This window comes from Heptranchias perlo, chromosome 18 (assembly GCF_035084215.1).
Source record: "Heptranchias perlo isolate sHepPer1 chromosome 18, sHepPer1.hap1, whole genome shotgun sequence".
NCBI lineage: Eukaryota > Metazoa > Chordata > Chondrichthyes > Hexanchiformes > Hexanchidae > Heptranchias > Heptranchias perlo.
Window position 1 is genome coordinate 39,743,176 of NC_090342.1, and position 24,077 is coordinate 39,767,252.

The 24,077-nt window shown below is 43.9% G+C and overlaps 1 protein-coding gene across 4 annotated transcripts in view; it reads right to left on the reverse strand.

Moving 5' to 3' along the window:
• The window catches only part of LOC137334786 (FYVE, RhoGEF and PH domain-containing protein 4-like), a 252,962-nt gene extending 229,752 nt beyond the window's left edge, over positions 1 to 23,210 (reverse strand). For 2 of the 4 annotated variants that reach the window (XM_067999753.1, XM_067999752.1), the window contains exon 1: positions 22,979 to 23,210. In XM_067999753.1, coding sequence (XP_067855854.1) covers positions 22,979 to 23,063 — 85 coding nt within the window. In that variant the 5' untranslated portion in view covers positions 23,064 to 23,210. The remainder of the gene's footprint in view (positions 1 to 22,978) is intronic. The other 2 variants (XM_067999755.1, XM_067999757.1) reach the window with 2 other exon arrangements.
• Positions 23,211 to 24,077: the final 867 nt, after the last annotated feature.

Below are 24,077 nucleotides of genomic sequence, written 5' to 3' on the forward strand. Positions count from 1 at the left end.
ATCAATTTTTTCCCCTTCCCTCCTCCCCTGAAGCAATCAACTCTTTGCTGCTGTACAGTTCGATATAAGTCACCCCCCAGAAGCTCTCCTAAGTGGCAGTTATTCATATACAAGCCCAGTGATGAACATCAGCAGCCTATTCAACCATTAGAAGCTTCACAGATGAGCCTGTCCTCACTTGATTTTCACACCAGCACACTTCTAGCATGAATCACCAACCAGGAGTGGGAATCCTCATCGATTTTCCCCACAGCAAGGGTGCTGAGGCCAATTGTACAGCTGAAGCCGAGGTCAGATTATTCAATACAGATCAGGGATCAAACCTGCATCCTTCTTAGTCTCTCTGGCTCAACTACTCATTGGATAACTTGTTGAGCCATTGGAGAACTGCAATCGCTCCAGAGTTAATAGGTATTTCAAAAGCAAAAACTGAGTTGATTTTATCAATGTTAAGACTAGGTCTTTTAAGGTTACTTCCATTGACTACAACTCTTTCTGGTCAGGATAGGCTGAGTAAAACAAATATTACTTTTAGCCTATCCTATATAAATCTTCAAACAATATTTTAATTAAATATTGTACAATTAACAACATAAAGTATGTACACACACATAATATAAATAAATCAGATAATTTACTTAGATGGAATGGGCACTGAGGATTTTCTGGAGTACAGAATTAGTGATATGCCCTAATCAATAATTACTATTTTATCTTTGAACATGCCAATATGAAACAGTGACACTGAATTATATTTCTATAGAATGCATCATCAGTAATCCAACATCTTCTGCTAAATGCACACATATGTCAGCTGTGGCTCAGAGTCTCTGAGTCAGATCGTTGTGGGTTCAAGTCCCACTCCAAAATCTAGACTAACATTCCAGTGCAGCACTCCTTCAGTACTGTCAGAGGTGCGGTCTTTTGCACAGGCCCCGTCTGCGCTCTCAGGTGGACATAAAAGATCCCAAGGCACTACTTCAAAGAAGAACAGGGGAGTTCTCCCCAGTGATCTGGCCAATATTTAGCTCTCAACCAACACCTAAAAACAAATTATCTGGTCATTATCACATTGCTGTTTGTGAGATCTTGCGGTGCGCAAATTGGCTGCCACATTTCCTAAATCACAAATCACAACAGTGACTACACTTCAAAAGTACTTAACTGGCTGTAAAGCACTTTGGAATGTTCTGAGGTTGTGAAAGGTGCTATATAAATGCAAGTCTTTGTTTCTTTCATGTATTTTGCACCAGCAGGGACAGGGCCAAAAAGGACCAGATTCACGTGTGTGAACACTCGTCAGAGTCACTGCCACATGCTGCACTGTAAGCATTACTGCCAAATTAACTCATTTCACAAATCTCAGTATTCCTCTGTACATTGGTGTCACAAAACAAAAGAACCAACTACAGTGGACAGGCCACAAAACCTAACCACTACAGTAACCACTTGTTGTATTTCTCAAGCATGCACACAAAGAGCAAATTTAATAGTTCTATAAAAGGTTAGAATTGTAATTCTTGAAAACCATTTGACCATTTTCCCCTGCATAACACTAATATGTGTGTAATAATAATATTGCAATTAGCAATATAATAACGAAATAATTTGTTTTCCTCAAATTACATGCATCTATGAGTGAAGGTGAGCTGTAGATCTTTCATGGTCTATTTATACTGTACATTTGGTGTCAAGGCAACCCAATCTATTGTGCCACATACATGGTATATGCCAGATACATAGTATAATGTACCAATTCTGCATAAATGTAAAGCTCAGTACCAATGACAAAACTACCCACATGATGGAGAAATAGAACTGCACCTGCTGCATGGTCCACTTTTTAATTAAAAAAACATGCAGTCCACTGATTCATTATTCAATTTTTAATGATTGAAAAGATCTGATGGAATATTCAACTCTTTTCAGTTATTACAAATCTCACCAGCAGTCAGAAGCTTAGGGCTCAATTTTAGGGGGCAATTGCGGGTGCATTGGGGGCGGGGGGCTCTGAAAATCACAGAAATCCCGGCAATTACAGCCGGCGGGATGACAGTTAAAGAGCCAAATGTACCTCATTGAGGTACTTAAGGCACTTTACCTGTGACAGATTAAGTGATTGTAACGATTTTCAACTTACCTGGGCAGCTTGCTCACCGCTTCTTATCCACACCTGGTGAAACCAGGCGTGAAGGGCTGGATCAGGGAACAAGAAACTAAATAAATTAAATTAAAAAACCATAGCCGGAAGTGAAAACACAAAATGAACCTACCTTTGCACCCTCTTCCGATGTCTCCCTCTCTGATCTCCCCCTCGTCACCCCCCAATGTCCTCCCGATGTCCCCCTCTTCACCCCCCAATGTCTTCCCGATGTCCCGCTTTTCATCCCCCCAATGTCCTCCCGATGTCCCCCTCTTCACCTCCCCGATGTCCCCCTCTTCACCCCGACCTACCCCTCTCCCCCAATCTTCCACTCTCCCCCCTCAATTTTCCAATCTCCCCCCCCCTCGATCTTCCCCTCCCCCCCCCTGATCTTCCCCTCTCCCTCTGCCGATCTTACCTTCTCCCCCCCCCCCCCCCCCGATCTTCCACTCTCCGCGCCCCACCCCGATCTTCCATTCCAGCGCCGGATGACGTCTCACTCTCTCACTTTCTCTCCCCCCCTTGTATTGCAGCTCCTGATGGCAGCCAGCCTGTCAATCAGGCTGGCTGCCGGGCGCAAAACCCGGAGAGGACGTTAATCATCAACAATCACTATGCGATTGCGTCGGAAACGATAAGTTTTGTTCATGTGGGTTTGCCACGTGCACCTTCACACCCCCCCACCCCTCCCCTCGGCCGCCAACCCGCCACCATTTCAAAATCGACCACTTAGTATCCATGCATGTGTTTGGAAATACATGAACTGAGCTCTTCTTTCCCCACTCAACAGTAATGTGACCAACAGGCACTAGAATTAGCACTCTCCATTAGTAAATCATTTAAAAGTACCCAAGATTGCATTGGCTAGTGCAACATAATGTGAGCATCACACTCATGTAATAAACCAATTAATACACTGCTGCTAGTACAATATTCTCTATTTAATCAGGGAAATTTTAAAACAATCCTGCATCAGCAAATCTAACACTAAAAGACACATAATCACTTAAAGCTACCAGTACTATCAGTATTTATTTCGAAAGAAAATCACATTGCAACTCTAATATGTCAGTTTAAAAAACAAAATAATACCTCCACAACAAACAGAATATCATGTCCCTCTCAGCGTTGCATTAAGATTTCAAAGAATAATGATGGTTGCACATTGTAGTATAAAGCTGCAGTGAAACAAATCATTTTTTCTTCATGGAAATTGGAAGAGACTAAAAATATTCAGATTTTAAAAAAAGTGTTGATCACTTTTGATAATGGAAACCGATAGTGCACAAGGAATGAGTTCTAGATTCTCTTTCCTTTACAGGGAACTAAACAAAAAGGGTATGGGAAATCTCAACCAGTTTCTTTTGCACATTTCACTTTGATTCTGGGTGGTTCAGGAATTTAGGAACATAGGAACAGGAATACGCCATCTAGGCCCTCGAGCCTGTTCCACCATTCAATGAGATCATGGCTGATCTGTGACCTAACTCCATATATCGCCTTAGCCCCATATCCTTTAATACCTTTGGTTAACAAAAATCTATCAATCTCAGATTTAAAATTAATAATTGAGCTAGCATCAACTGCCATTTCCAGAAGAGAGTTCCAAACTTCTACCACCCTTTGCGTGTAGAAGTGTTTCCTAACTTCTCTCCTGAAAGTCCTGGCTCTAATTTTTAGGCTATATCCACTAGTTCTAGACTCCCCAACCAGCAGAAATAGTTTCTCTCTATCGACGCTATCAGTTCCCCTTAATATCTTGAAAACTTTGATCAAATCACTCCTTAATCTTCTAAATGCCAGGGAATAAAACCCTAGTTTGTCTAACCTCTCCTTGTAATTTAACCCTTGGAGTCCCAAGTATCATTCTAATAAATCTACACTGCACACCCTCCAAGGCCAAAATATCCTTCCTAAGGTGCGGTGCACTGAACTGAACATAGTACACCAGGTGTGGTCTAACCAGGGCTTTGTATCGCTGTAGCATAACTTCTACCCCCTTGTATTCTAGTCCTTTAGATATAAAGTCCAGCATTGCATTAGTCTTTTTGGTCATTTTCTGTACCTGTCCATGACATTTTGATGATCTATTTATATGGACCCCCTAAGTCTCTTTGGATCTCCACTCTTTCAGGCTTTTCACTGTTTAGAAAGTACTCTGATCTATCCTTTTTAGGTCAAAAGTGGATGACTTCACACTTGCCTTCTTTGAAATCCATTTGCCACAGTTTTGCCCATTCACTTAATATATTAATATTTCTCTGTAATTGTATGCTTCCATCTACACTGCTTGCAATGTTGCCTATCTTTGTGTCATCGGCAAACTTGGATATGTGTGGCTCTCTATCCCGTCATCGAAGTCGTTAATAAATACAGTGAATAGTTGAGGCCCCAACACAGATCCCTGTGGGACACCACTAGTCACATCCTGCCAATTTGAGTACTTGCCCATTATCCCTACTCTCTGTCCCGTGCCGATCAGCCAATTTCCTAACTAGGTCAATAATTTGCCCTTAATTCTAAGAGCTTCAACTTTAGCTAACAGTCTCTTATGAGGGACTTCATCGAATGCCTTTTGGAAGTTTATAGAAACAACATCCATAGACATTCCCTTGTCCACTACATTAGTCACCTCTTCAAAAATTTCAATCTGGTTCGTCAGGCATGACCTACCCTTTGCAAATCCATGCTGGCTCTTTCTGGTCAGCTGAAAATTTTCAAGGTGATCAGTCACTTTATCCTTAATTATAGACTCTGGTAACTTCCCGACAACAGATGTTAGGCTAACTGGTCTATAATTCCCTGGTTTCCCTCTCTCACCTTTCTTAAATAGTGGATGTACAAGTTTCCAATCTAAAAGAACAGTTCCTGAATTGAGAGAACTTTGGAAGATTATAGTTAGGGCATCTGCAATGTTCTCACCTACTTCCTTTAAAACCCTGGGATGGAAACTATCTGGTCCTGGGGATTTGTCACTCTTTGGTGTCATTATTTTCTTCATTATTGTTAATTTGCTTACATTAGTTATGGTGAATCCCTGTCCCTGATTCAAAATTAATTTCCTTGGGGTGTCTGGCATCCTCTTCCTCTACTGTAAATACTGGCGCAAAGTAATTATTTAATATGACCGCCATTTCCTTATTTTCATTTACAATATCACCATTATCAGTTTTTAAGGGGCCCACATTGCTCTTGACCACTCTCTATATCCTAATATCCTAATAAAATTGTAAACATTTTTTGTGTTGATTTTGATATCCCTTGCAAGTTTCTTTTCATACTCCCTTTTTGTAGTTCTTATTATCTGTTTTGTCACCCTTTGCTGTTCTCTGTATCTCTGTGCTATATTTTGCACTTGTGTATGCTTTTTCTTTTAGTTTTATGTTGTCCCTTACCTCTTTTGTCATCCATGGCTGTTTTTTTTTGGCAAGTAGAGCAATTGTCCCTTAGGGGTATAAACTGGTTCTGTATCACGTTAAATTATTTTCTGAACACCTACCACAGATCTTCTGTTGGTTTTACCCATTAACAGATTTGCCCAGTTTACTGTGGACAGTCTCTGTCTCATCCCATTGAAGTTGGCCTTACCTAAATTTAGAATCTTAGTAGCTGTTACAGAATGCACCCTTCAAATACAACGTTGAACTTGATCATATTCTGATCGCTATTAGATAAATGTGCACGCACTGTTAGGCTGTTAACTAAATTAGTATCAGCCCATGTATTTGTTCCTCCGTAGCAAAATTCAAACAGAGACCTTGGGCTCGATTTTGAAACGAAAGTGCGGGTGTGTTAGGGGCGGGAGGGACGCAGAAAATCGGGATTTCCAGGAGCGGGCAGAAATCCCGGCTCCAACACGCCTAAGAACGCGCAAGACCCAGACTCATCTGGGTGCGCACGCTGTTCCCGAACCCGGAAGCCCCACCAGCAATTAAAGCCGGCTGGATAATATTTAAAGCAGTAATTCAAGTAATTAGAGTACTTGAAATGTACATAAATCTAATTAAGAATGAAGGCAAGCGATTTCAACTCTGCATCAGTGTGCTTCCGGGGAATGAGTCGTGTTTCAGCTAGCAGCCATTTGGACATTTAAATCCCAGTTTGACAGATGCTATCGCAGCAGTGCGCTCAGTTCTCTCAGACAAACTTTTGTCCGGGAGATCTTTGTGTTTAGACTGAAAATTCTTGGTTTCCACTCAGAATTGTTCTGTTCACGCATATTTACCAACTTTTCGGACCCTCTCAAACTGACACCATCAGGATGGGGGGCGTGATGGCTGCATTCACCAGTACACCCGAGGATGAGGAACATCACCATCCTCGCCAGGCACAGCGTGCACCTCTGCCACTTGTAGCTCCACAACACGATGCTGCGCCACAGGCATCTGAACAAGAGCACAGAGGGGAACAACAGAGGGAACGACGTTGCAGGAGGCACTACCCTCGTCAGAGAGTCTACAGACTGAGGCTCAGCTTCCTGGACCTCTCTGGGGAGCTGTGCAAACGGAGGCTGAGAGTGAGTCGCCAGGTAGCCTCATTCATGCTGAGCTGCTCCCAGCTGGGCCTGGCGGCATCTCATTACCCGTCACAGTTAAAGTGACCACTATCCTCAACTTCGCCTCCGGATCATTCCAGGGTGCCTCCAGTGACATTGCCGGGTCTCTCAGTCGTCTGCACACGTGCATAAGGCAGGTCACTGACGGTTTGTTTTGCAGGGCCTCGCAATATGTCAACTTCCCCATGGACGACCTCAGCCAGACGGAGAGGGCAGTGGGATTCCACTCTGTGGCTGGCTTCCCACGTGTACAGAGTGCAATCAATTGCACGCATATAGCAATCCGTGCACCTCCACTCGAGCCAGGACTGTTCATCAACAGAAAGGGGTATTGATCCATCAATGCTCAGCTCGTTGGGGACCACCGCAAAAGATTTCTTGACGTGATTCCCTGGCAGCTGACACGATTCGTTCATTCTGAGAGAATCCAACATCCCAGGCCTCTTCCATGCATCGAACACTCTTAAGGGCTGGCTCCTCAGGGACAAGGGATACCCCCGGCACATGTGGCTCACGACACCTCTGAGGAACCCCAGCAGTGAGCAACAGCGTCAATACAACGACAGCCACATCGCCACCAAGTCTATAATTGAACATGCAATAGAGCTGCTGAAGATGAGATTTTGGTGCCTCGATCGTTCTGGGGGAGCACTTCAATACGCACCAGCGAGAGTGGGTCACATTATAGTAGTGTGTTGTGTCCTGCACAACACGGCGCAACAGAGAGCCCCATGCCCTCATCCACCATCCACATCTGACACCCACATTGAGGAGGAGCAGGAGCAGCAGTAGCAGGAGCAGGAGGAGGAAGAGAAGGAGCAGGAGGAGGAGGAGATGGAGGATGAGGAGGATGAACCCATGGGCAGAGCAACAAGTCACCTGGCTGCTCATGAGGCCAGGGAGTCACTCATATGTGAACGGTTCTTATAAGATCAGAAAGTGAGAAGAGCGAGTCCTCACACCACCTGGAAAGAGCAGCGCCAACACCAGCCCCTCCCACCCCCCTGCACAAAACAGTCCTGCAACAACACATACACCCACTGTAAGGTGACCCACTGGGTGGCATCAAGTGTAGCTGCTCATGATGAAGCACATGAAATTGCGCTATCACAAAAGCCAGTCAAGAATGGGCAAGACGTGACATTGTGGTGAGAATGATAACATTTAATGTGACTTTAACAAAAAACAAATATAAATGTAAAGCATGACAGTTTGTCAGACACTCTTATGCATATCCTGCTTGATCACAAATCCTTAGCCTTTCTCTTCCTACCGCTTCTATGTGGTGCATCCCCTATGGCCGCAGCAGAGGCAGGGGCAGGTTGCTCATGTCCATGGCCGGACTGCTTAGATGTTATTGGCCTACGCCCTCTGGGTTTTGGAGACCATGAGGGCCCGTCCAATGATCGCTCCACCTGTGCAGGGGCAGACTCAGCCACCTGGAGAGGAGGCAGCATTGCGGGTACTGGTTGCGAGAGGGGCAACGGGTGAGATGTGGGAGCGCTTTGAGTGGAGTCCCCACTTCCATGTCCCCTTTTGCCATCAACCCTCTCCTGGACCAGGCCCACATCACTCCTACCACCCAGCTGGAGAACAGTTTGGAGGAGATGTATGATGCCTTGGAAGCCCAGTTGTAAAGTTTCTGTCTGCCTGTTTAAGGCGGCAGAATGTTGTTCACCATGAGTCCAAACGGCCAACATCAGGACCTGAATGGACTCATTTGTGAGCCGTGCTAGAAGCTCAACGGATGCTAGTCTTCTCTCCATTGCAGACATTCCCGCACTTACCTGCGACACTATCTCAGACATTTCCGCACTTACCTGCGACACTATCTCAGACATTTCCGCACTTACCTGCGACACTATCTCAGACATTTCCACAGTTAGCTGCGACACTATCTCAGACATTTCCGCACTTACCTGCGACACTATCTCAGACATTTCCGCACTTACCTGCGACACTATCTCAGACATTTCCACAGTTACCTGCGACACTATCTCAGACATTTCAGCAGTTACGTGCGACACTATCTCAGAGATTCCCTCACGTCCTGTGACACTATCTCAGAGATTCCCTCACGTCCCTGTGACACTATCTCAGAGATTCCCTCACGTACCTGTGCCACCATTCCACTAATGCAGAAGCTGGACTCCTCCATCCTCTGCGCTATTGTGGAGAGTGTGCATGGCACCTGTTCCAGTGCCTTGCAAATGTGCTGCTGTCCCTCGATCATTCTCCTTTTAAAGGATGGCCCCCGGGGTTAGCATCTGCGTCCAGCTGAGCAGACCCTGGAGAGGAGTGCGCCCACCGACGGAAATTCTCCACAGCCACCAGCGTCTGCTCATGCTCACTTGTGTGTGGTGACTCACCAGGCACCAACCCAACTAACAGACGACTATGGCCCACCGAGTTGTGAATATCTGCGCTGGTGGATGGCTTGCTAAGATGTGACAGTGCGCCCTCAGGGTTCGGGAGCTCTCTGAGGAATCGCCCTCTCCCATCACTGCGGTCGTTGAAGGGCCTGTAAGAGAACAGAAGGCAATATTAAGCATCATCACAGATGTGTCATGTTATGTGAGGTGTTCAGCATGCCAATTATTATTAACATCAATTCATGCTGTGTGTGATGAACGTTAAAGTTGTGTCACCAGACATTTGTCGGGTGCCAATCTTGGTGTCCCCAACGGATAGGTGCTCAAGGGTGTGGGTGATCTCCAGGGCCTCCTCCTCCGCCTCTGTGAGGACCACTCGCATGCATTTTCCGCTCTCTTCTCCTAGAAGGGGAGAAAGTACAGACGTGTGAGTGAGTGAGGGTGAAGTGGTCAGCTGATGAATGCATTGCTTTGGGTGAGGCTGACTGTGAAAGCGGTGTATCAGAGGGTGAGTATGAGACAGAGACTGGATCAGGATTGGGGTGAGTGGTATTGGTGGGGTCACAAATGGGGAGGTGAGGAAGTGCTCAGGAAGTGAAGGTAAGTTGAGGATGAGCCTTAAGTGGATGTGAGGAGTGATGTGATGGAGTAGTCTTGGCAGTGCAGAATGAGTTTGGGGGTGGGGGTGATGTGGAACACGGAATGCAGGAGAATCAGTAAGTGTACTCACTTTTGCTGACATAGTTAGGTCATTGAATCGCTTCCTGCACTTGACCCAGGTGCGGGAGATGTTGCTACTGCTGGTGACCTTCTCTGCCACCTCGAGCCAGGCCTTCTTGGTGGAAGAGGCAGGGCACTTCCTCCTGACGGCCGGGAAAAATAGTTCCCTCCTCCTCCACACCCCTGCCAGCAGCAGCTGAAGTGAGGCATCGCTGAATCTTGGAGCAGCCTTGCCCCTGTACTGCTCCATTGAGTCTTCTTGCTCTTTGCTGCAGCAAAATCCATTGGAGCAATGTCCTTTAAATCTAGATGCTCCAGCTGACAGCCTGTCATGCAGGTGCGCAGTTCGCCCATTGCGCAGCTTTCGGACGGCAAACCCGGCAACAAGGTTAAGGGACACCAATTAAGTCACGATCATGTGGGGAACGGTAAGTTTTTATTATTTGGTTTGCCCATTGACCCCCCCCCCCCCCACCCCACCACTGCTGCCATCCCGCCGCTTTTTTAAAATCGAGCCCCTTGTTTCTGTCACTTGAAGTGTTCATTGCAACATTAGTGTGTGCCACAGTCCTTATGATGACATGTGTAACCCTTGTTCTGATTGTAAAAGGACACTTTCACAAGCTCAATGTGTACAATTGTTCATACAGTACATGTAGTTCTCTTTTGAGAAATAACACACTCGGCTGTTGTGTACACAGGATCCAGTTTGAAAGCAGAACTGGCTGTATTATATAAACTTAAATAAGTTAGACACCTCAAGAACAGTTTCTTTTGCATAACAGATTTCAGGTTGGTAAGGTCCTTTGTGACTGAATTATTTATTTAAGATTCAATTCAATAGATCTGAATCATACATACACACAGGTATATTTCAGAGGTTCTCAAATTTGGAAGGAAAACTAATTTGGCAGGGGGCTGGGCACCAAGACGAAACATTAGAGAGGAGAAACAAGGTGCACAGAGGACTGGGAGAGACAAATAGCACTAGAGGAAAGAATAATTCAGAAATAGGAGGGATCAAACAGGGGGCAAATGCGAGGCAGGTCTCAGATGAGTTTGGTGTGCATGTGTGTAAATGCACGTAGCATGGTAAATAAGATTGGTGAGCTGCAGGCACAAGTCGCGGCATGAGACTATGATATAGTGGCAATAACAAAGACCTGGCTCAAAGAAGGGGAAGATTGGGTACTTAATATTCCTGGCTACAAGGTATTCAGGAAAGCTAGGGAAGGGAAGGAAGGAAAGGAGGGAGGGGGCTGGCAGTATTGATCAAAGAAACTATTATAGCAGTGGAAAAGGATAATGTAGTTGAGGGGTCAAAGACAGAATCTATTTAGAATTAGAGGACCTATTACACTATTGGGTGTATACTATAGATCACCAAATAGTGGGAAGGAGCTAGAGGAGCAAATTTGCAGGAAAATTACAGAAAGATGCAAGATGCAAGGTGAGGGGTCCACCAGGCATTCTAAGACATGTTTAGATGGTCACGGTTGAGACAGTGCATTGGGTGGAGCGTTAAGTGCCAAAATGGTGTCTATCACTTTAAATCAGCGTTGCACACTGATCAAACGCATTTTCTCCCTACTTTACATGATGCCAGCGTTCGTTATTTGCACATGCGCTAAACCATTTACCAAGAAGACACCATCTTGGATCTCCGGGCAGCCGTGTAGCGTTGAAACAACGGGCACTAAACAGCCCAATTTAGCGCCCGATGAGATTAAAATGAAACGGTAAAAGGAGGCTTATGACAAATGTAAGGTTCATAATACAGTAGAGACCCAAGCTAAATACAGGAAGTACAGAGGAGATCTAAAAAAGTGAATAAGAGGGGCAAACAGATTATGAAACTAGATTAGCGGCTAACATAAAAGGGAACCCAAAAGTCTTTTATAAACATATAGATACTAAAAGGTAGTCAAAGGAATGGTGGGGCCGATTAGGGTAGGGACAAAAAAGATCTTTTGGAGGCGGAGGGTGTGGTTGAGGTACTAAATGAATACTTTGCATCTGTCTTTGCTAGAGGAGAGGATGCTGCTAATGTAGCAGTAAAGGAGCTGCTTTACTGCTCCTGGTCATTGACATATATTAATGACCTGGACTTGGGTTTTTGGTGTATAATTTCAAAGTTTGCAGATGACACAAAACTCGGAAATGTGGTAAACAATGTGAAGGATAGACTTCAGGAGGACATAGACAGACAGGTGAAATGGGCAGACAGATGGCAGATGAAATTTAACGCTGAGAAAGGTGAAGTGATACATTATGGTAGGAAGAATTAGGAGAGGCAATATAAACTAAATGGTACAATTTTAAAGGGGGTGCAGGAACAGAAAGGCCTGGGGGTATATGTTCACAAATCTTTGAAGATGGCAGGACAAGTTGAGAAGGCTGTCAAAAAAGCATATGGGATCTTGGACTTTATTAATAAAAGCATAGAGTACGAAGGCAGGGAAGTTATGCTAAACCTTTATAAAATATTGGTTAGGCCTCAGCTGGAGTATTGTGTGCAATTCTGGGCACCACACTTTAGGAAGGATATCAACGTCTTAGAGAGGGTGCAGAAGGGATTTACTGGAATGGTACCAGGGATGAGGGACTTCAATTAAGTGGAGAGACTGGAGAAGCTGGGGTTATTCTCCTTGGAGCAGAGAAGGTTAAGAGGAGATTTGATAGAGGTGTTCAAAATCATGAACGGTTTTAATAGAGTAAATAAGAAGAAACTGTTTCCAGTGGCAAAATGGTCGGTAACCAGAGGACATAGATTTAAGGTGATTGGCAAAAGAACCAGAGGCTTCATGAGGAAGCATTTTTTTTACACAGAGAGTTGTTATGATCTGGAATGTATTGCCTGAAAGTGTGGTGGAAGCAGATTCAACAATAATTTTCAAAAGGGAATTGGATAAATACTTGAAGGGAAAAAATTTACAGGGCTATGGAGAAAGAGCAGGGGAGTGGGCCTAATTGGATAGCTCTACCAAAGAGCCGACACAAGCACGATGGGCCAAATGGTACTACAAACTATTTTTACCAGTTTCATCACCTAAAAAAAACATGGAAATGTATTAGTGGCAATCAGTAAACAATTGATTTTAATGATCCCTGAAAATAAGGCAACAATAAAGGTAAAGGAGGAGGTAGTAGAGAAATTGAATAGGATAAAAATAGATAAAGAGGAGATACTTAAAAGGTTGGCTCAAAGTTGAAAAGTCATCTGGACTGGATCGGATGCATCCTAAGTTGCTGAGGGAAGTAAGGGTGGAAATAACGGAGGCTCTGGCCACAATCTTCCAATCCTCCTTAGTTTTGTGACTGGTGCCAGAGGACTGGGATGCAAATGTTACACCCCTGTTCAAAAAAGGGGAGAGGGATAAAGGGGTGAACGGTTGGTTTTCAGACTGGAGGGAAGTGTGCAGTGGTTTTCCTCAGGGGTAAGTATTAGGACCATTGCTTTTTTTGATGTATATTAATGACCTGGACTTGGGTAAACAGGGCATAATTTCAAACTTGCCAGATGACATGAAACTTGAAAATGTAGTAAACTATGAGGAGAATAGTAACAGACTTCAGGAGGACATAGACAGACTGGTGAAATGGGCAGATACATGGCAGATGAAATTTAACGCAGAGAAGTGTGAATTGATTCAATTTGGTAGGAAGAATGAGGAGAGGCAATATAAACTAAATGGTACAATTTAAAGGGGTTGCAGGAACAGAGAGACCTGGGGGTGTATGTACACTAATCTTTGAATGTGAAAAGTTGAAAAGGCTGTTAAAAAGGCATACAGGTTCCTTGGCTTTATAAATAGAGGCCGAGATTACAAAAGCAAGGAAGTTATGCTTAACGTTTATAAAACACTGGCTAGGCCCCAGCTGGAGTATTGTGGCTAATTCTGGGCACTACACTTTAGGAAGGATGTCAAGGCCTTGGAGAGGGTGCAGAGGAGATTTACTAAAATGGTACCAGGAATGCGGAGAGGCTAGAGAAGCTGGGATTGTTCTCCTTAGAGCAGATAAAGTTAAGGGGAGATTTGACAGAGGTGTTCAAAATCATGGAGGGAGTTGATAGAGTAAATAAGGAGAAACTGTTTCTAGTGGCAGAAGGGTCGGTAACCAGAGGACACAGATTTAAGGTAATAGGTAAAAGAACCAGGGGGAAAATGAGGCAAAAGAATTTTACACATGTTCTGGAATGCACTGCCTGAACGGGTGGTGGAAGCAGATTCAATAGTAACTTTCAAAAGGGAATTGGATAAATACTTGAAGGGGAAAAATTTGCAGGGCCATGGGGAAAAAGCAGGGCAATGGGACTAATTGGATAGCTCTTTCAAAGGGCCAGCACAGCACGATGGGCCTCCTTCTATGAATCTACTGAAGGGTTCTAATGATAATGTCACCCGCGAGAGTGAAGATCGGGGGCGGGTGGTGGGGGGAGATTTTTAACTTTATCCCAATATGAACACAAAGTCGATAGTGTGCCTGTGGCTCCCGTCCAGGACCACAGTTAGGAGTCTTGAACCATTTTCAGTTTCAGGTTTCATTTGAGCGTTATCAGCACGCTGGGGGCACTCGCTGATTACAGATGGCAGAAAATCGGCCAGCTTCTCCAAGGAACCAGCAGGCAGATGGGATCTGTTGGAGGGTAGGGAGCATATGCTGAGGTTAGGACAAGAACGGGCCAGCTGAGAAAAAGTTAATTTTGAGGGGATGAGAATGGGACTAGGGCAGGCAAATTGGAAAAAAATTTTGACAGGCAAAGAAATAGAACAGCAGTGAAACGGTGATCAACGGAGTTCAGGAGAAATGCATTCCTCCATAAAACAAGAACAAACTAGCCAATAATGAAACACAATGGATGAATAAAGAGATACATATAAAATTGAAAGTAAAGAAAAAGGCATATTCTAAATATATAGACAATAAAGGAGAGGATGACAAAAGGGAATACGAAGAGGTTAGGAAAGAAGTCAAAAAAACAATTAGGAAAGCAAAGAGGAATTATGAAATTAAATTATCAAGGAATATAAAAAGAAATAGTAAAGTATTCTACAGACACATAAATAACAAAAGAAAAATCAGAATAGGGATAGAGCCACTAAGGATGCACAAGATAAACTCACAAGGAAACAACAGCGAAATGGCAGAAATATTGAATAGTTGCTTTGCCTCCATATTTACCAGGGAGACTAACAAGGTGGACATGACATTAGAAGACGAGATTGAAAAAGATATTAAAGCGTTTAAGATAGAAAGGAGGAAGATAATTGATAGACTAATCAAACTTAGGGAGGATAAGATCCCTGGATTGCATCCGCGAATATTAAAAGAGTTAGGGAGGAGAAAGCAGAGGCACTAGTCATAGAATCATAGAAATTTACGGCACAGAAGGAGGCCAATCGGCCCATCGTGTCAGTGCCGGCCAAAAACCATCTATCCAGCTTAATCCCAGCCTTGTAGATTACGGCACTTCAAGTTCATATCCAAGTACTTTTTAAATACGATGAGGGTTTCTGCCTCTACCACTCTTTCAGGCAGTGACTTCCAGACCCCCTCCACCCCATGGGTGTAAAAAATTCTCCTCAACTCCCCTATAATCCTTCTACCAATTATTTTAAATCTATGCTCCCTAGTTATTGACCTCTTTGCTAAAGAAAATAGGTCCTCCCTATCCACTCTATCTAGGCCCCTCATAATTTTATACACCTCAATTAAATCTCCCCTCAGCCTCCTCTGTTCCAAACAACCCCAGCCTATCCAATCTTTCCTCATAGCTAAAATTCTCCAGTCTTGGCCACATCCTCGTAAATCTCCTCTGTACCCTCTCTAGTGCAATCATATCTTTCCTGTAATTTGGTGACCAGAACCGTACGCAATACTCTAGCTGTGGCCTAACTAGTGTTTTATACAGTTCTAGCATAACCTCCCTGCTCTTACATTCTATGCCTCAGCTAATAAAGGAAAGTATCACTTATGCCTTCTTAACCAACTTATCTACCTGTCCTGCTACCTTCAGGGATCTGTGGACATGCAGTCCAAGGTCCCTCTGTTCCTCTACACTTCTCAGTATCCTACCATTTATTGTGCATTCCCTTGCCTTGTTTGCCGTCCCCAAATACATTATCTCACACTTCTCCGGATTGAATTCTATTTGCCACTTTTCTGCCCACCTGACCAGTCCATTGATATCTTCCTGCAGTTTACAGCTTTCTTCCTCACTATCAACCACATGGCCAATTTTTGTATCATCTGCAATCTTCTTAATCATGCCCCCTACATTTAAGTCTAAATCATTGATATATACCACAAAAAGCAAGAGACATAGTACTGAGCCCTGCAGAACCCCGCTGGAAACAGCCTTCCAATCACAAAAACACCCGTCTGTTAATTGCATCCATGTGATTTATATCAGTGTTAATTGTATTCAGGTGGTGCGTATCAATTGGGGGCTCTCTTGTATCCATTTATATGAGAGCTTATCTAGGGTGTGGAGTGCATTATGTTGATCACTGTGAATAAAGGCATGGAAGCAACTGAAAACCAGGCTCTAGTATTCTATCCTTTGCCACCTGGCTATCCAATTCTATAACACCATCGACCATTACCCTTTGCTTCCTGCCACTGAGCCAATTTTGGATCCAACTTGCCATTTTCCCTAGGATCCCATAGACTTTTACTTTTTTGACCAGTCTGCCATGTGGGACCATGTCAAAAGCCTTGCTAAAATCCAGAGACTACATCAAATGTGCTACCCTCATCAGCTCTCCTTGTTATCTCCTCAAAAAATTCAATCAAGTTAGTCAGACACAACCTTCCCTTAACAAATCCATGCTGACTGTCCTTGATTAAACCATGTCTTTCTAAATGACAATTAATACTGTCCCTCAGAATTTTTCCAATAATTTGCCCACCACTGAGGTTAGGCTGACTGGCCTGTAATTACTAGGTCTATCCCTTTCTCCCTTTTTAAACAATGGTACAACATTAGCAGTCCTCCAGCCCTCCGGCACCATGCCTGTAGCCAGAGAGGATTGGAAAATGATGGTTGGGGCCTCTGTTATTTCCTCCCTTGCTTCTCTTAACAGCCTGGGATACATTTCATATGGGCCTGGCAATTTATCTACTTTCAAAGATGCTGAGCCCCTTAATATTTCCTCTCTCACTATATTTATCCCATCCAATATTTCACATTCCTCCTCCTTAACTACTGTGTCTGCATCGTCCCCCTCTTTTGTGAAGACAGACGCAAAGTAGTCATTTAGAACCATACCCACATCTTCCGCCTCCACACACAGGTTACCATTTTAGTCTCTAATAGGCCCTATTCTTTCCTTAGTTATCCTCTTGCTCTTTATGTATTTATAAAATAAACTTTGGGTTTTCCTTGCCAATATTTTTTCATGCCCTCTCTTTGCTTTCCTAATTTCCTTTTTAATTTCACCACTGCACTTTCTATACTCCTCTAAGCTATCTGCAGTATTGAGCTCTCGGTATCTGACATAAGCTTCCCTTTTTTGCCTTATCCTACCCTGTATGCTCCTTGACATCCATGGGGCTCTAGATTTGGGAGTCCCACCCTTTTTTTTTGTGGGAACATATTTGCTCTGAACCCTCACCATTTGCTCCTTGAGTGCCTCCCACTGCTCTGACACTGATTTACCTTCAAGTAGCTGTTTCTAGTCCACTTTTGCTAAATCACATCTCAGCTTAGTAAAATTGGCCTTTCCACAATTGAGAACTTTTACTCCTGGTCCATCTGTGTCCTTTTCCATAACTACGCTAAATCTAACTGAATTATGATCACTACCACCAAAATACTCTCCCAATGATACCCCTATTACATATATATATATATATATATATATATATAAAAAATCATTAGAAAAGGAAATAGTGCCAGAGGACTGGCAGACATTAATATTACTTCTATATTCAAAAGGGGAGATAGAACAAGTCCAGGGAATTGTAGACCAGTTAGCTTAACGTCGTTGGTAGGAAAAATAATTGATTTTTTACTCAAAGATCATAGAATCATAGAATCATAGAAGTTACAACATGGAAACAGGCCCTTCGGCCCAACATGTCCATGTCGCCCAGTTTATACCACTAAGCTAGTCCCAATTGCCTGCACTTGGCCCATATCCCTCGATACCCATCTTCCCCATGTAACTGTCCAAATGCTTTTTAAAAGACAAAATTGTACCCGCCTCTACTACTGCCTCTGGCAGCTCGTTCCAGACACTCACCACCCTTTGAGTGAAAAAATTGCCCCTCTGGATCCTTTTGTATCTCTCCCCTCTCACCTTAAATCTGTGCCCCCTCGTTATAGACTCCCTTACCTTTGGGAAAAGATTTTGACTATCGACCTTATCTATGCCCCTCATTATTTTATAGACTTCTATAAGATCACCCCTTAACCTCCTACTCTCCAGGGAATAAAGTCCCAGTCTGTCTAACCTCTCCCTGTAAGTCAAACCATCAAGTCCCGGTAGCATCCTAGTAAATCTTTTCTGCACTCTTTCTAGTTTAATAATATCCTTTCTATAATAGGGTGACCAGAACTGTACACAGTACTCCAAGTGTGGCCTCACCAATGCCCTGTACAACTTCAACAAGACATCCCAACTCCTGCATTCAATGTTCTGACCAATGAAACCAAGCATGCTGAATGCCTTCTTCACCACCCTATCCACCTGTGACTCCACTTTCAAGGAGCTATGAATCTGTACTCCTAGATCTCTTTGTTCTATAACTCTCCCCAACGCCCTACCATTAACGGAGTAGGTCCTGGCCCGATTCGATCTACCAAAATGCATCACCTCACATTTATCTAAATTAAACTCCATCTGCCATTCATCGGCCCACTGGCCCAATTTATCAAGATCCCGTTGCAATCCTAGATAACCTTCTTCACTGTCCACAATGCCACCAATCTTGGTGTCATCTGCAAACTTACTAACCATGCCTCCTAAATTCTCATCCAAATCATTAATATAAATAACAAATAACAGCGGACCCAGCACCGATCCCTGAGGCACACCGCTGGACACAGGCATCCAGTTTGAAAAACAACCCTCGACAACCACCCTCTGTCTTCTGTCGTCAAGCCAATTTTGTATCCAATTGGCTACCTCACCTTGGATCCCATGAGATTTAACCTTATGTAAAGATGTAATAGAAAAACATCTAGAGAACAAAAATATAATAAAGAATAGTTGGCATCAATTTCAGAAGGGAAAGTCATGCTTGACCAACCTAATTGAATTCTTTGAAGAAGTAACAAAAAGAGTAGACAAAGGTACTGCAGTAGATGTAATATATTTGGATTTTTTAAAAGGCCTTTGATAAGGTACCGCATTGTAGACTCATGGCTAAGGTCAGAGCATGTGCAGTCAGGGAACAGGTAGCAGAATGGATAGCAAGCTGGCTACAAAACAGAAAACAGAGAGTAGGGGTTAAGGGATTCTACTGAAACTGGCAAAAGGTGGGAAGTGGTGTTCCACAGGGATCAATGCTGAGACCACTGTTGTTCACAATTTACATTAATGATTTGGATTTGGGAATCAGAAGTATAATTTCAAAATTTGCAGATGACACAAAATTGGGGGGTGTAGTTAATACAAAGGAAGAATGCGTCAAAATGTAAGAGGACATTAATAAACTTGCAGAATGGGCATGTAATTGGCAAATGAATTTCAATATAGGTAAGTGTGAACTGGTGCATTTTGGTAGGAGGAATAAGAAGGCCACATATTGCTTGGATAATAAGAGTCTAAACAGGATAGAGGAGCAAAGGGATCTAGCAGTACAGATACACAAATCACTAAAGGTAGTGATGCAGGTTAATAAGACCATAATAAGAAGTTATGTTAAACTTGTTGCACCCCCTCTAAGGTATTAGACCCTTGGTTAGACCACAATTGGATCACTGTGCATAGTTCTGGTCTCCATATTATAGAAAGGATATGGATACATTCAAGAGGGTGAAAAAAAGATTCACAAGGATGATACCAGAACTGAGAGGATATCCTTATCAGGAAAGGCTGAACAGGCTGGGGCTCTTTTCTCTAGAAAAGAGAAGGCTGAGGGGTGACCTGATAGAGGTCTTTAAGATAATGATAGGGTTTGATAGGGTAGACATAGAGAAAACATTTCCACTTGTGGGGGAGTCCAATACTAGAGGCCATAAATATAAAATAGTCACTAATAAGAAAAGCAGAATATTTTTTAAATGGTGAGAGACAAGAAATGTTGGTAGTTAGAGTGTCCTTTTACATGAATCACAGAAAGTTAACATGCAGGTACAGCAGGCAATTAGGAAGGCAAATGGTATGTTAGCCTTTATTGCAAGGGGTTTGGAGTACAAGCATATGGAGGTCTTTCTGCAATTATACAGGGCTCTGGTGAGGCACCTGTGTACAGTTTTGGTCTCCATACCTAAGGAAGGATATACTTGTCTATGAGGGGGTGCAACAAAGTTTCACTAGATTGATTCCTGGGTTGAGAGGGTTGTCCTATGAGGACAGATTGAGTAGAATGGGCCTATATTCTCTGGAGTTTAGAAGAATGAGAAGTCATCTCAGTGAAACGTATAAAATTCTTAGAGGGCTTGACAGTGTAGATGCTGAGAGGCTGTTTCCCCTGGCTGGAGACTCTAGAACCAAGGGTCATAATCTCAAGATAAGGGGTCGGCCATTTAGGACTGAGATGAGGAAAAATTTCTTCACTCAGAGGGTTGTGAATCTTTGGAATTCTCTACCCCAGAGGGCTTTGGGTGCTCAGTCATTGAGTGTATTCAAGACTGAGATCAAATGATTTTTGGACACCAAGGGAATGAAGGGATATGGGGATAGGGCGGGAAAGTGGAGTTGAGATAGAAGATCAGCTATGATCTTATTGAATGGCGTAGCTGGCTCGAGGGGCCATACGGGCTTACTCCTGCTCCTATTTCTTATGTTCTTAAATCCAATAGGGAATTCAGGAGAAATTTCTTTACCCAAAGAGTGGGAAGAATGTGGAACGAGCTACCAACAGGAGTAGTTAAGGCAAATAGCATAGGTGCATTTAAGGGGAAGCTAGATAAGCTCATGAGGGAGAAAGGAATATAAGGGTATCCTGATAGGGTTAGATGAAGTAGGGAGGGAGGAGGCTCGTATGCAGTATAAACGCCGGCATGGACCAGTTGGGTCGAATGGCCTGTTTCTGTGCTGTAGTTTCAATGTAACTCAATGTAACTCTGACCTTGATTGATGTTATGCAAACACATTTTGAGGAATACTAAGAATAGACAGACAATTTAGAATGTATTCACACTGCAGGTTTAGCATTGGTGTGGAACTTTTTAGCTTCACATTAACATTAAATTTGTTGTGTGTAATTCAGTTATCAAGGCCCAAAGTGACTCAAATGCAGAGTGAGACTCCCTCTTCTGGAGAGTCTCACTCCTCTTTGCTTCGGTGTGAGTTCAGGTTGGATTCCAAACACATTATAACTGCAATGTTACTGTGAAGCAAAACCACTTCAGGTCAACACTACATTTATAGTATGAATGCACCCTTCATCTGTGATTGCTGCGAAGGAAACCCCTTTGAAATTGGAGAATATCTTAAATTTCAATATTCACAACATCACAAGATGGATGAGCCCATGCTAACTCTTTATTCAGAAAAAAACAGCATCTTTTCCTTAAGGTATTGCACGGTTTTTCTCTCCACGATCCTACCGAGAAGTCCAATCTACACGTTGATCACCCATTGTGAAAAGAACTTCCTGACATCAGTATTTCCTGGTAATTTCAATAACCTTTGTTCTTTATAGTCAGTTTGAAACGAAGAAAATTCTGTATTGAGTTACTAATTAAAACTTTTTTCTTCATCAAGGATTGCAAGTCCAGGATTTCTTGTTCGTACTGTATTAGTTCACCAGATGGCAACCTAGTTAGCTGTTAGAAAGAGCTTTAAAGACCATAAGAAGGATTTAAATAAAGTGATAGCTAGAAATATCTTTGAAAACAAGAAAGGCAGAATACAATATCGTAAGTCATGTTTATTTTGCTTCGCTGATTACAACCTAAATATATCTCCTCAGTAAAGAGGTTCTACAAAGGTGATTTTGATTACAACTCTACAAGGAAAAACATTTAATAACAGCAACAGAATGAGGCAGCAGCCTGTTAAATAAACCAGCCAATATCCACACACCCCCCCCCCCCATCCCCCACCCCTCCTGAGGTTTTGAGTTCTTACTGGGTACTAGAGATACCTAAACACCTCCAAACCTTAAAAGGCATGATCTATATAGTTCAAGACAATGAAAAGGCTGGTCTGATGAAGGGTTATGCCTGAAACGTTAACATTTTCCTTTCTTTACAAATGCTGTCTGACTTGCTGAGTGTTTTCAGCATTTTCTGATTTTGTTTCAGATTTCCAGCATCTGCAGTATTTTTTACAGTCTATCGTCTCTTGTTCCAGACCCCTATTTTTCACTACACCCCGCCCCCCACCTCCAGCATTCATGCACCCTCTGACCAAAGTGGTCGATATTCACCTGTCAGCTTTGACAGCCAGTGCTCCTGACCTATTGGATTACATGGTCATTGTAGCTGACCCGTGCCTGTCCTCACCCACACATACCTCTTCGCAGGAGCTGCCGAATAATGATCTGGCACAGGGACTCCCTACTCCATGTGCAGTGAAGCCAACTGTCAGCAACCTTAACGCTATCCTAGTTCAGATCAACTAACCAAACATACCAGGATCGGATCTGGCACCTTTACGGCCTTTATAGGTCAAATATACACTTAATATACGCGCTAAACCTTGGAGTAAGGGCGAGAAAACTCATAGCCACAGTAGGTTTCGAAAACGAAATATTTTTCATTGATCCAACTGCAACCAAAACTATAACCATACTTGCGTATTTGTTTTTAAACTCTTTATGACCAGCATTAATGGAGTCCCGAAAATAACAACTTGGATACGGAAAAGAGGAATGCTGAAGTTTACAGCACTGAGAAATTGTTTTATGCAAAGGGTAAATGTGGATCCCTCGTGACAGACGCCCTGCGATTAAACACTGGAATGTGTTCCGGGAATGGGAGCGATATCCAAGAGCCAACTTAAAGGCGTGATCTATACTCCCCTGTTGTACTCTCTCCCCGCAGCGTTCAGCCCAATGCTGTCTTACCCGTTTCATCCAACGTCTCCTGTTTGGGGAGCAAAGGGTTCATCTCCCTCTTCCTAACTGCATTCCTCTTGAAACCTTGCTGCATGGCGAGCCCCTATACCGCCGATTGGAAGGGGAAAAACAAACTCCAACCAAAAGAAAATACAAAGGCGCGATCACGAAAACGTCAGACTCTGCAAATAGTTCACATAGCGCCAGCACCCACTCGGTGCCTGTGTGTGGCCAGTACATCAGCGTCCCGCGGTGGGCGTTTCGGAAACTTCGCTTCACACCTCCGTCAATCAGTGCCGTTCGCCCAGGTAACCCCGCCCCCTCTCACCCAGGTAACCTCTCTCTATCACCCAGGTAACCCCGCCCCCTCTCACCTAGGTAACCTCCCTCCATCACCCAGGTAACCCCGCCCCCTCTCACCCAGGTAACCTCTCTCTATCACCCAGGTAACCTCTCTCTATCACCCAGGTAACCCCGCCCCCTCTCACCCAGGTAACCTCTCTCTATCACCCAGGTAACCCCGCCCCCTCTCACCCAGGTAACCTCCCTCCATCACCCAGGTAACCCCGCCCCCTCTCACCCAGGTAACCTCTCTCTATCACTCAGGTAACCTCCCTCCGTCATCCAGATAACCCTGCGCCCTCTCACCATCGCTCAGGTAACCTCCCTCCATCACCCAGGTAACCCCGCCCCCTCTCACCCAGGTAACCTCTCTCTATCACTCAGGTAACCTCCCTCCGTCATCCAGATAACCCTGCGCCCTCTCACCATCGCTCAGGTAACCTCCCTTCATCATCCAGGAAACCCCGCCCCCTCTCACTTAGGTAATCTCTTTATCACTCAGGTCACCTCCCTCCATCATCCAGATAACCCCGCCCCTCTCACCCAGGTAATTTCCTTCCCTCCCGTTCTCACCCAGGTAACCTCCCTCTCTCTATCACTCAGGTAACCTCCCTCTCTCTATCACTCAGGTAACCTCTCTCCATCACCCAGGTAACCTCCCTCCATCATCCAGATAAACCCGCTCCCTCTCACCCAGGTAACCTCCCTCTCTCTATCGCTCAGGTAACCTCCCTCCATCATCCAGATAAACCCGCTCCCTCTCACC